The sequence below is a fragment of the Tiliqua scincoides genome, chromosome 2 (assembly GCF_035046505.1).
Source record: "Tiliqua scincoides isolate rTilSci1 chromosome 2, rTilSci1.hap2, whole genome shotgun sequence".
NCBI lineage: Eukaryota > Metazoa > Chordata > Lepidosauria > Squamata > Scincidae > Tiliqua > Tiliqua scincoides.
The window spans coordinates 271928803-271940578 of NC_089822.1; the positions used below are offsets into that span (position 1 = coordinate 271928803).

Here is an 11776-nt window from a genome sequence, read left to right on the forward strand (position 1 = left end):
GCTCCTGTCGCGGGGAGGCGCCCGCCCGGGACGGCGCGCGGGGACAGGCAGGCAGGCAGGCCGGCGGGCGGGGCGCGCGAGGGGCGGCGCGCGAGGGGCGGGGCGCGCGCGGCGGGCGGTGGAAGTCCGGCAGGTGCAGCTCCGCCCCTTGGCGCCTCCCCCCGAGCCCAGCACGGGTCCGCGGGCCGCCGGGCAGCGGCGGAGCGGGTGGCGCGGCTGCCTGCCTGCCTGCCTGCCGGCCTGCCTGGGGCTTTGCCGGGCCGCGGATGTCCCCGGGGCGGGGCCCTCGCCTCCCCCTCCGGGGCTCGCGGCCCTCACGGCGCCGGCGCGAGCGCGGGGGGCTCTAGGGGGGTCCCCGCGGCCGTGCCTCGGCGTCCCCCCTGGCCGCGCCCCACTCGGCTGCTGCGTCACTCGGGCTCGGCTGGGATGGAGCCGCAGAGGGTCCCGCCGCCGCCTCTCCCCTGAGCCGGCCGGCCGGGGCGCTCGGCAGCCGCGGGCGGGCGGGCGGGCGGGAGGGCGAGTAAGGGCCGGGCCGCGCCGCGGAGGGCGGGAGGACGCCCCGCCGCCTCTCCTCCGGGCATCGGGCAGCGCGGCAGGGGAGGGTGCGGGGCTGCCGGTCCGAGGGGCGCGCCGGTGCCGGACGGGCTGCCCGGTCTCCGCGCCCACCCACGGTCCCCTCCCCTCCCGTCCCCGCAGGCGGGCGCAATGTGATGGCGAGCGAGCCTCCCACCCCCTCCGCCCGGGTGACCACGCGGACCAGCTCCCGCCTGACCTCGGGCCCCTGGAAGCGGCCGGCCGCGGCCTCCTCCCCCTGCTCCCCCGCCGGCTCCAGCACCGCTCCCGGCTGGCCCCGCTTCTGGGACGGGCAGGATGTCCTGGCCCGCTGGACCGACGGGCTGCTCTACCTGGGCACCATCAAGAAGGTCAGTGCCCCCCCCCCCGGCCCCGGCCCGCCCCCCGGCAGCCCCGCCCCCCGGCCCCGCGCTGAGACCCTCTCCGCCCGCAGGTGGACCCCCTCCGGCAGGTCTGTCTGGTGCAGTTCGAGGACGACTCTCAGTTCCTGGTCCTCTGGAAGGACATCAACCCGGGTAGGCTCGTCGGGCTTCCCCCGCCCCCCTTGGCCCTTCGGAACTTGGGAGGGGCGGCTGACCTGCTGCAGGGAAGATTCCTGCCCCAGCAGGTGGCCTGGCCCGGCCTGCCTGCCCACCTTCCTCCCTCCCTCCCTGCAGCCGCTGTGCCCGGGGAAGAGCAGGCGTGTTGCGTGTGCCACTCGGAGGCTGTGAGCCCAGAGAACCGGCTGGTCAGGTGTGAGAAGTGCAGCCACGGTGAGCGATCCGCCTTCGTTCACCTCCCTCCCCCTTACCAGAGGACCTGGTGTCCCTGGACGACCCCCGTTGACTTTCCTCCCCCCTCCCCCCTACAGCCTACCACCAGGAATGCCACCTCCCCAGGGTGCTTGGCGAGGGCGCCTGGATGTGCAGACAGTGTGTCTTTGCAGTGGCGACCAAGGTGAGGAGGCTGTGGTGCTGGGTCAGGCTGGGTCCCTCTTGCCACTCTCACAAGCACAGCTGGATTCAGGGCCCAGGTGGGGCAGGGAAAAGACTCCATGCTTGTTCTCAGCTGCCCCTGTCTGGTGTGGGATGGCTGTTCCACCCCCCCTCACCTACTATGGCTGTCTGCCAAGCAAGCTGCGCTTGGGCTAGGCACACCTTGGAGCTGCAAGAAGAGCCTGCCTCAGTTTTCAGCATTGCACTATTGCACTGCATGGATGTATCTTATTGCCGGGGGCAAGTGGAACTTGTTGTCTGTGGGGTGGCCATGCTCCGTGCCTGTCCAGAGATGCGAGCGCCCCGGCTGACCCTCCCCATCTGGGTCCCGCCCCTTGACCTGACGCCTCTCTGGATCTCTCTCTCCCTCCTTCCCCACAGCGGGGCGGTGCCCTCAAGAAGGGCCCTTATGCCAAGGCCATGCTGAGCATGAAGCTCGTGCTGCCATACCAGCTCCGGGCACTGGAGTGGGACGCTGAGCACCTTGCCAACCGCCAGCAATGTTACTGCTACTGTGGAGGCCCTGGCGAGTGAGTCTGCTGCGGCGGGGCAGGAGGGGGGCTTGGCTGCGGGACCCAGTGCCAGGCCCCTGGCAAGGACAGGTTCTGCCTGAGGCTGTGTGGTTCGCCTGCCCGCTGGGACAGAACCAGGCGGCCCCTGCTTCCCACTGTGACCAGCCTGCAGCCAAGGCAGGAAGGCAACAGCTCCAGGCAGGCTGCTCCTCTTGACCACACAGGCGCCACCTAGCGGAGCCCATCACTGCTGTTGTCTCCAGGGGGTGGCCCCCCTTTGTCTCTCATTGATCCAACCTGTTGTTCAAGCTTCCTGAGCCCGGGGGCGTCCCCCATCCTGTGACAGCCAGTTCCACTTAATTGGTGGAGGGAGACCCTCGTCCGCCACTCTTGAGTCTTCTGCCCAGGCCATGCCAAAGAGTTATAGTCTGGGCCCATTCCTGAGACTGGCCTGCCCTCCAGCCCCTGCCAGAGTACCGGCTGTCCTGGGGGGAGCGAGGGGAGCCCCAAGCTGTCTCCTTCTCTTGGCCAGGTGGAACTTGAAGATGCTGCAGTGCCGGCAGTGCTCCCAGTGGTTCCATGAGGCCTGCACCCAGTGCCTGAGCAAACCCTTGCTCTACGGGGACAGGTGAGGCTGCAGAGGGCGTGGTGGGCTTGGGGCATGACGGGAGCTGGTCGGCTGCAGGACTAACTCGGCTTGGATCTGTGGCAGGTTCTACATCTTTGTGTGCTGTGTGTGCACAGGGGGTCCCGAGAGCGTCCGCCGCCTCCCACTGAGATGGTGAGTCCTGCAGGCTGTAGAAGGGCACAGGCATTTGATGCACCTGAGGCTGGGAATGAGGGGCTCTGGCCAGTGGCACAGGGGGAGCTGGGAGTGACTGAGCTCCTGGCATCGCAAAGGGGGCTTTCAGCTAGACCGGGGTCCCCAAACTATGTCCTGGGGGGCTGCGTGCGGCCCGTCACAAGACTTTATCCAGCCCATAGCAACTTAAAACATCTTTTTCTTAAAGCACTCAGTCAGACAGTCAACACGTGCAGTTCTGTCCACCGAACTCCTTTCCGTAGGAACAGAGTGATGTCGGCCTGCTATCTTCAATTACTTGAGCCATATGCTTTAAGACCCTCAAACTATAATAATCATCCCTGCAGCCAGAACAAATTGTGCATGTTGACTTTTCAACAACGCCATAAAATGATCATAGCGAGGAAATAGCGTCACTTTGGCACCTGTAAATAAGTAATAGCAAATGGCGTTTCACGGTGGATCTGCCAGAGACCGTGTGCCCCGCAGTTCTCGCCTCTGCCCCGGATAAAACTGCCCACCAAAGTGCGAAATGTACATTGTGGTCCTGAAAGTTGGGAGACCCCTGAGGGGGACGATGGTGTTCGATTTGGGGTGTCCTCCTAGAATGCCAGTGTGGCGCTCTGTTTTGCGCGAAGAGGCGCCTGAGTGACTGGTAGCCCAGCCTGTGCGTGCCCGTCTAGAAGCGAGTTCCACAGAGCGTGCGGGGCGTTGCTCAGTGCCTGTGTGTGCATGGCTCCGAGCGTGCAGGGGCTCACGAGTGCCCAAGAGAAGGGGGAACTGGTGGAAAGGCTCCTAGAGAAGAGAAGCGAGTGAGCGAGGAGCAGGTCCCGGTGCTTCCGTGCTTGCCTGCCTCTGAGTGCAGATCTCTGAGGCTGAGGCGGGGGGGGGGGGGTCAGGCTGTGCCAGATTCTTCTGAAGATCGGCCGCCTTGGGCCCCAGCAGAAACCAAAAGAGCCCAGGGCTTCTGGGCACTGGGCAGCAGCCTTGCCCTCCCAGCCAGTGTGTGTGGGAGGGGAGTTGCCGCCTCCTGCTCAGCATGCACTTGGGGCGCCTGCTTTGCAGGGTGGACGTGGCCACCTTATCCTGTACCACCTGAGCATCTGTTGCAAGAAGAAGTACTTTGACTTTGAGCGTGAGATTCTGCCCTTTGCCAGCGAGAACTGGGACAGCCTGTTGCTGGGAGAGGTAAGAAGCCTGCTGGGGAGGTTGGCTGGCCTAGGGAAGAGCCCCCCCGTTTAAGTGAGGGGTGGGAGGTGCATCATCTTGGGGAGCGGGGGGGGGTGTGCTGCTCCTCCGGGAGGTGCTGGAGGGGAGCCTGCAGTGATCTGTGGACAAGCACCTGGCCGGTTGGTCAGTCTGCGAGGTGGTCAGCAGAGCACGACTGAGCGCCAGTGCCTGGGGGTGTCAGAGGAGGAGAGAGGGCTGCTGCTTGCCATGGGAGGGGCAGAGGGGGTGGCAGGCAGCGGGGGCCTTGCCGCGCACTGACCCTCCTTGCCTTCCTTGTCCCTGCAGCTGTCGACACACCCAAGGGGAACCGGTACAGTGAGCTGCTGAGCGCCCTGACCAGCCACAAGGACAGGTAGGTGGGCCCCTTCCCTGCTGTGTAGCTGCCGGGCCCCGGAGCCCTGCTCTCCTGCTCCTCAGCCCGACTGTGCCCACCCGGCCCTGCAGGTTCATCTCGGGGAAGGAAATCAAGAAGCGCAAAGGTCTCTTTGGGCTGCACCTGCGCCTCCCACCCCCTGCGCCTCCAGCTCCAGGTGGACAGAGTGGTGACAGTGGGCCTCCTCTCATTCCGGACAGCAGGTGAAGGGGCTTCCCGCCTGCGGGTTCTTGGTGGGGTGCCAGGGAAGCGGGCCACGTGCTAAGGCTCTGCCAGCCCCCTCTGTGCCTTCAGCACCCTCCCCCTCTGTGCTGTGCAGATAAGGAGGGTCTCTTACAGCTTCCTTTCAGGGCAGGGCAGGCGTGGGAAGGGCCCAGAACGCAGGCAGGCCAGGCGGCTGCGGCTGCGGCAGCGGCAGGGCCGGAGGGAGCCAGCCTCGAGCACGGAGCAGCACAGCACCAGGGAGAGGGAGCGGCTGGAGAGGGCCCTCGCTCAGGTACATGGCCAGGGCGGGAGGCGCATGTGGGTCCGTTGCCCCTCTTTGCCTCTGGCAGCATGGGGGGCACACGCACCTGCCTCCCCCAAGGCAGACAGGCAAGTGCTTCTGTTGGCAGGAGGTGGTGCCGAACGCAGGCAGCACTAACCAGAGCTACGGCGGCTACGGCGGCACGTCCAGCGCCTACAACTTCCGCCGCACTGACGCCCGCTGCCAGGACAGGTGAGGGGGTGCCTGTGGCGGTGGATGGTGGGGAAGCGCTCCAGCCCTGTTCCGCGGTGACGCCTGCCTCTGCCCCACAGTGCCCCAATCCGGATGTTTGCCTCCTTCCATCCCTCGGCCAACACAGCAGGGACTTTGAGGTGAGGAGGGATCAGGGCTGGGGGAGGGTGTCGTGCCTGGGCTGCGGGGGGGGGGGGTGTTGTGCCCCTTTTTCTGCAGACAGCTGGTTGGTCCTCCTCTCTGCATAGGGAAAGAAGCAGCTCTGGGGGCATCTCTCTAGCCGTGACCAAGTGGGACACACAGAGTGCTTGGATTCCCTGGGGTGGGGGGTGGCACCCACTGCCCCCTTGGCTCACAGTGTGTGTGGGGGTGGAGGGAGGGAAGGAGCAGGAACTTATTTCCCCCTTGGGACTGGGACTCGCCCAGTGACATTGGTTGGGAGTCGGTTTGGACAGACGGGCAGTGCTCCAAGAAAGCAACATCCAAGTTGAAAGAGGGGGTGGGGTGCCAAATGCTAGTCCTCTGCCCAGAGAGGTTGGGCAAGTCATGGGGGGAAGGTCTGGCCTTGGGAACGAGCTGCGATGGCCACGCGGAGCCTCCCTGTGCAGCACCACTGCCTCTGAGAGACGGTTGTGTAGGAGGCCTGCTCCCCTCCCCCACCCACTCCACAGCCCCGGTCTGCCAGTGGGGGGGTGGGGGCTGCCTCAGGGGCTTTGGGGAGGCTTCCTACAAGCAGCTGGCCAGGCTGGCCCCACCCCAGGAGCTCCCTCACCTCCTGCCCTGTTGCATTCTCACTGTGCCACCCTCGAGCATCTCTGGAACAGCCAGGTTTAGGAGCACTCTGTCTCCATGCGCAAGATGCTGAGTGGCCCCCACACAGACTCCCCCCTTGATCCCTATCCACAGCTTGGAGGATGGGGTGCTGTGCCGAGCGCGGTGCCCCCCCTTCCATGCAAGTCAGGCGCGCCTGTTCGTAATGGCTCTTTGCTGGGGTCTCTCTTGTGCATCTTGGGGGGGGCAGCAGAAGCCTTTCTTTTCATTCTGCTTACTCAGAGAAGCCGCACTGTGACCTTGATTTGCTAGAGTGGTGCATGTCTGCATTCTGTGTGATCCGAGCCTGTTTTATAGCAAATGCAGAAATGGAGGCTCCCACAGAAGAGGGGCAGGGAGGGGGCAGGAAGGACCAGGGCCAGCCTCTCCCCAGTGAAGGCAAAGGCCTTCTGTGGACACTCCCAGGCCAGAGTGAGGCAAGACCCCAGCCCCACTCTTCCTTGCTTGGAGCTCTCACTGTAAATTTAGATTCCTGGGCTGGAGCTCCTCCCTTTGGTAGAAAGGCTACAATGCTGGGGGCTCTGCAGTCTTGAAAAAGCCTTCAGGGTCCCAGCATAGGATGCTACCTGGACACAAAGCCTCTGCCCCTCCCCCATCCAGGAGAGTGTCTCCCAGCAGTCACGGCTGACTAGCTGCAGCCCCAGTGAGCAGAGCCTGTCCACAGGGCAGCATCAGTGACCTTTCATCCTCGACAGAGCCTGAGTACTGCTGTTGCTGCAGATGGCATCCTCAGGCCTCTACCTTGGGGGCGGGGGCTCAGCCCTGCCCAGCTCAGCATCCTGTCTCCCACAGTGGCCCACTCACTAGCAGCCCTGATGGGCAGGGCCCAAGCAGACCCCACAGATACAGCTCTCCCCCCCCACGCCCCTTCCTTGGTCAGAGCAATGTGGAGTCTTGTCCCCTATGAATGTCTCCAGCCTGCTGTTAAAGCCCCCCCAGGCTGGTGGCCTTCACACCTTGTGACAAAATTCAGACCAGCCACAGGCTGCTGCGTGAACCACATATGGGCCTGGGGGCAGTCATCCCTCCTCCTCCCAGCCGTGTGAGTCCAGCCTATACCTGCTGCTTTGGGTTGGAGGTGGGGCAGGGGCAAGCAGCTCCCAGACAGCAGGCCTTGGGCCAAACTGGCCCAGGTGCCTAGAAGCACAGGCTGCAGATCTCTGAGGGGTGGTGTCTGATGTGGGGAAGTTCGTAAGCAGAGGCTGGCTGACTGGCTGGGGGAAGAGCCTTGGGGAGAACTTCTCACTCAAGAGAGGAGGCCAAAGCGCTACTCCTGAGCTTGCCCCTCTCCTCCTCCTGCTGTGTTTCTGGCTGTGCAGGCTACAGCGAGAGGTGGGTTGCCAGCAGTGCGTCTCTAATGCCAGAGACCCTGGTTGACCCCCTCCCGTTCTCTCTTGCAGCACAAGCCGTGGAGCCGCCCTCGACCTCCACGATGCCTCCGCAGAGCACGAGAGCCCCGAGCGGTCTGCCCCACTTCTGCCCTGCGTGGCCTCTGCCAAGCGCCCAGCCCAGCCCCTGCCCCCAGCTTCCTCAACCCTCTGCGTGCCAGCAAGCGGCCCACCTAGCAGCACCTACTTCGGGGCCATGGGGCGGCTGGCCCGGGGGGAGGCAGTGCGCATCCTGGCCCGACGCATCACCACCGACGGCACCGTCCAGTACCTGGTGGAGTGGGATGGTGGGGGCATGTTCTAGCCCCTGTTGCAGTGGGGCTCCTCGGGGCCCGGACCCAGGGTGGACTCACAGGAAGGCCTCCCCAGCTGCTGTCCTGCACCTGTTGATGAGTGCAAGGAGCAATTCCAGGGGGCAGCAGTGGCTCTCCTTCCTCAGAGGAATGCTGAGAGTACAGCTTATTTTCCAGGTGGAGGGAGCCATGGGGCAGGAGGCGGAGGATTTTTGCTGGGGCTCCCCCCCAAACCAAGCTGGATCCTCCTGTAGAGTTTTAAGTTTTGCTTATTTTTTTACGGTTTGTTGGTCAAAGGTTTTATTTAAGGAGGGCTGATGAGAACGGAAGAGGGCCCTGCTTCTCTTGGGGGGCGGGGAAGTATGTGTGCCCCTCCCCATCCCCTGCGCCTGCACCGCTGCTTCTGCTGTCACGGCTGCCACCTCTGCAAGCGCCAACTCTGTACAAAGCGCCGTGCTGAATAAAGAGCTTATGGTAGAGATTCTGGCTGCAACTGTTCTGGGGCACAATCTCATGCTTCTGAAAGCCAGGTAAGCTGCCTCTCTCCTCCCTCGCTAGAGTGCTGACTCCCATCCCCCCCATCAGGGCTGGGGGGATCTCCCCTCAGGCATGGCCTGGCCGCTCTGAACTGCATCAGGCCTGGGAAAGCAGCCCTTTCCCCTGCTGCTCTGGGTCTCTGAGCAGCCAAAGGGAGCTGTAGTTAAAGGCAGTTAAATGTACAATGCCCCCCCCCCCTTAAGAAATCCAGCAGTGCCCTGCAGGATCAGACCACCACCTCCCTCACAGGACCACAAGGTTCAAGGTCTTGGGTTCAGAGTTGGTGCATGCTGATTCATTGGCTGAAACTCTGGTCCCAATCTTAAAATGGTAACTTTTGCTTTTCACACAAATTCTGCTCAGACCAGCAGCTGCTGCCTGAAGAAGCATTCTGTCTTTTGGGGGGGGGGGTGCCCCTTGCAAGGCACTGCCTGTTACAAAACCTGCATTGGAGCACAAAGCCGTTGGGTCCAGGACTGTGGCTTTCCGTCACACAAGTGTCCTTGGTGACATAGGTCTTAAGCTTTGGGGCAGGTGGCAGCCCCCCACCCCACCCAGTGGTCCTCGCAAGGATCCCAGCAACAAAACGGCATGATGGTTCTGGGCATGATCTTCTGACTGGAGACAGGGGTGGCAGATCTGCTGTAGAGAGCGCCCTCCTCCCCCACCCCATAGCTGCCTGCTGGGAATCAGCCTGAACCACAGCGCCAGGTCTCCTTGCACCACAAGGGCCAGCTTTATTGCCTCCGTCAAGGCACAGCCAACGTTCCTTTCTGTCCTCCTCCGCCTCTTCCTTGCTCAGTCTCACTCGGGCACTGTCTCCTCAACCCACCGCAGGTAAGGAGGGTTGCCCTGCTGGATGGGCAGCGCTATCACCTCAGCCACTTCGTAGGGGTGCACGGATCTGCAAGCAGAGTGGGGAAGGGGCAGAGACAGCAGGGTTTTATTCTGCTGTGACCGCCCTGCACTTGCCCAGGCCAGGAGAGCAGAACCTCCCATTCATCCCCATCCTGATGGGACTCACCGGACAAACTCTGCCAGCGCCGAGATGCGAGAGCTGCGTGTTTTCATCATCTGCAGAAAAAGGAAGGAGCAGGCCTTTGCTGCAAGGAGACCCCCTCCCAGCCCTCCCTGCTTTCTCAGGGCCAAGTAAGGTGCTGGTCTAAGTCTCAGGCCAAAACTGCAGGAGGTAGAGGATCGCCTGCAGGCACGGAGCAAAGTGGCCCCCTAGACAGCCCTCCTCAAGCCTCCCTCTTCTTCCCCCAGCCTGGCTCTGGGCCAAGGTGCCTCCTGCCTTGCAGCACCCTGCTTGGGAGAAGGCCACTGCCAGCACACAGCCTTCCCCCGCCTGGTTGCCAGGCCACCCTCTGAACTACACCTCCCAGCATGCCCTCCTGGCAGAACTGCCTTGCTACAGCAGGCCTCCATTTTTGCAAGCCCTGGGGCCTGCCTGCTCTGCACGCTGGACCGAAAGGACAGCAGGCAGCGCTGGGCAGAAGCCCCCTCCCAAAACAAGCAGGCTTGGCTTCCCCGACTAGGTGACGGGTGTAGTACTGCCACTATCACCATGGCAACGCAGCTCCACTGCAGGAGCCAACCCTCCAGGCAGCCTGAATTGCTGCACCCTTTCACAAATGCTGAGGGAGGGGGGGGACGCGGGGGCGTCACTAGATGCTGCTCCTCACTCACCAGCAGTACCTCCGTGTCCTCCTCGATCTGGCCTTTCCACTCATAGCTGCAGGGGGAGAGAAGGCGGCAGCCATGAGTGGGGGGGAGCCACCACCAATCCCCCCCCCCGGCCTGCCATGGCTCGGAAGTCGCCCTGACAGGAGCCCCTGAATTCCTCTCTGAGCCATCAGTCCTGGTTGGAGTCTGCAAGGCCAAGGCACAAGGGGGGGGGGGTTGGCAAATGGCGTGAAGGTGGTGGCCACAACATTTCCTGCTCTTCAGCCAATGAAGCTCCAGAAATTCAAGGTGAGAGAGCAAAACATGCAAACTACAGCGAGGAAAGCCCCCCCTTCAGCCAATGGTGGTCAGGCCACCCAAGGAGACCCACTGGCAGGAGATTTGAGAAGCCAAAGTCTGCTGCTCCTGAAGCTCACAGCCCCCCCCCCCCCCGGACTGGTGGCTGGCCCAGTGAGAAGGCCGACTAAGGTGGGTGCTTCAGGCAGTGGCTGTCCAGCTCCTATGGGAAGAGAGGAGGGCCTCAGCCTCCCCTGCCCTTTTGGCACTGGAAGTCCCTGGGCCTGGCACCGCCTGGCTTGGGGGCGGCCCTGAAGGGGATCCCACAGATCCTGGGCGGGGAGGGGGCAGGCAGAACATCTTCGAGGTTCAAAGCGGCCGCAAAGAATGCCACTGACTGCCACGTGCTGGAGGTGGGGGGAGGCCCACCAGCGGGGTCCCCTGCTCCTTTGGGGGCCGGGTCTCCCCTGGGAACCGCAGCCACAACCCCGAGCTCCAGCCAGGCACCTGCCTGTGGGGGGGGGCGCGGACCAGGGCTGCACTCACTCACATGGACGTGATCTGGGGCACGATGTTCACGCAGGCCGCCAGCCGCTTCTCCACCACCGCCCTGCGGGACGGACAGACAGCGAGGGAGGCTCAGCGCCGGCCGGGTGGACCACGAGGGGGCCCAGGCAGGCGCCCCGCCCCCTCCCCGCAACCTGGCGAGCTCCTCCCCGCACACCTGGCGAGCTCCTTGGCGACCTTCTCATTGGGGCAGGTGACGAAGGCGGCGGAGAGGCTGCCGGGCGCGGGGGGCTCGGCCGCGGCCATGGAGGAGAGCAGGCGCCGGGAGGCCGTCCGGAGCGCGGGGAGCATCCACGGGGCCAGGAGCAGCAGCAGCAGCAGCAGCGCCTGCGGGCGAGGGCGGAGGGTCAGGGGCGGCCTCGCTGCCCTCGCCTGCCCAGGCTGCTGGGGGTCCTGCGGGGGCCACTCACGCAGCAGGCGCCCCGGACCGTCCTCTGCCTCCCTCGGCCGGAGGAGGCGCGCTCGCCGGCCATGCGGGGGGCCGGGCCGGGGGCTGCAGGCGACCCCCTTCCGCCGGGGAGGGTGTCGCTTCTGCCGCCGCCTCCTTCGCCCCCCGTCCGCGGCGGGGGGCGGGACACCGGGCAGTTTCTGCGCGTGTGAGCGCTCCGAGGCGCAGACGCGTGCGCACTGCTCGCTCCCTCCCCCAGTCCGGGAGGGGCCGCCCTTCCCTCCCTCCCTCCCTCCCCGTCCACGGCTGCAGGGCGCGCCTCCGGGGACCGAGGCGCCCAGCGGCCCTGCCGGACCCCCCCGCAGAGGGAGCTGCTGTCTTCGGAGGGGGTCCGCGCCTCTCTCCGGGGGGTCTGCGGGGGAGAGCAGGGGCGCGACCCTACCCGCTGCCTGTCGCGTCCGCCGGTCGAGCACGCGCGGAAGGCCCCGCTTCGCTTCGCCCCGCCCCGGAGGCGGCGCGCTGCCCTCTCTCCGCCCCCAGCGCCGGTCGCCCGGACAAGAGGAGATCCGCACCCTAACCCGCCCCCGCACCGGCCTCCGGAGCGGGCCCGCCTGAGACCAGGATGCGC

General features: G+C 64.8%; 2 protein-coding genes across 2 annotated transcripts; one reads left to right on the forward strand and one right to left on the reverse strand.

The window, feature by feature from the left end:
* The first annotated feature begins 626 nt into the window (after positions 1–626).
* PHF1 (PHD finger protein 1) lies at positions 627–8173 on the forward strand. Its single transcript, XM_066613792.1, is given in 15 exon segments — positions 627–923; positions 1007–1088; positions 1230–1325; positions 1424–1509; positions 1929–2077; positions 2592–2687; positions 2772–2840; positions 3927–3934; positions 3937–4054; positions 4381–4443; positions 4536–4667; positions 4804–4960; positions 5079–5182; positions 5263–5322; positions 7414–8173. Coding segments are annotated over 15 exon segments (1725 nt in total). The 5' UTR covers positions 627–710; the 3' UTR covers positions 7706–8173.
* A 770-nt stretch (positions 8174–8943) lies between these two features.
* Positions 8944–11407, reverse strand: CUTA (cutA divalent cation tolerance homolog). The gene is made up of 5 exons (XM_066613791.1): positions 10918–11407; positions 10744–10803; positions 9921–9966; positions 9256–9305; positions 8944–9135 (listed from the first exon to the last, which is right to left on the reverse strand). The coding sequence occupies exons 1-5, from the start codon at positions 11049–11051 to the stop codon at positions 9036–9038; spliced, it is 390 nt and encodes a 129-aa protein (XP_066469888.1). The 5' UTR covers positions 11052–11407; the 3' UTR covers positions 8944–9035.
* Between the last annotated feature and the right edge of the window lie 369 nt (positions 11408–11776).

Excerpts from the sequence above, each read along its gene's own strand:
- CUTA (XM_066613791.1), bottom strand. The coding sequence starts at position 11,051 with ATGCTCCCCGCGCTCCGGACGGCCTCCCGGCGCCTGCTCTCCTCCATG. Across the intron at positions 10,804-10,917 it reads GTCGCCAAGGAGCTCGCCAG|GGCGGTGGTGGAGAAGCGGC; the intron begins GTGTGCGGGGAG and ends TCCGTCCCGCAG. Across the intron at positions 9,136-9,255 it reads GCGCTGGCAGAGTTTGTCCG|ATCCGTGCACCCCTACGAAG; the intron begins GTGAGTCCCATC and ends CTCTGCTTGCAG.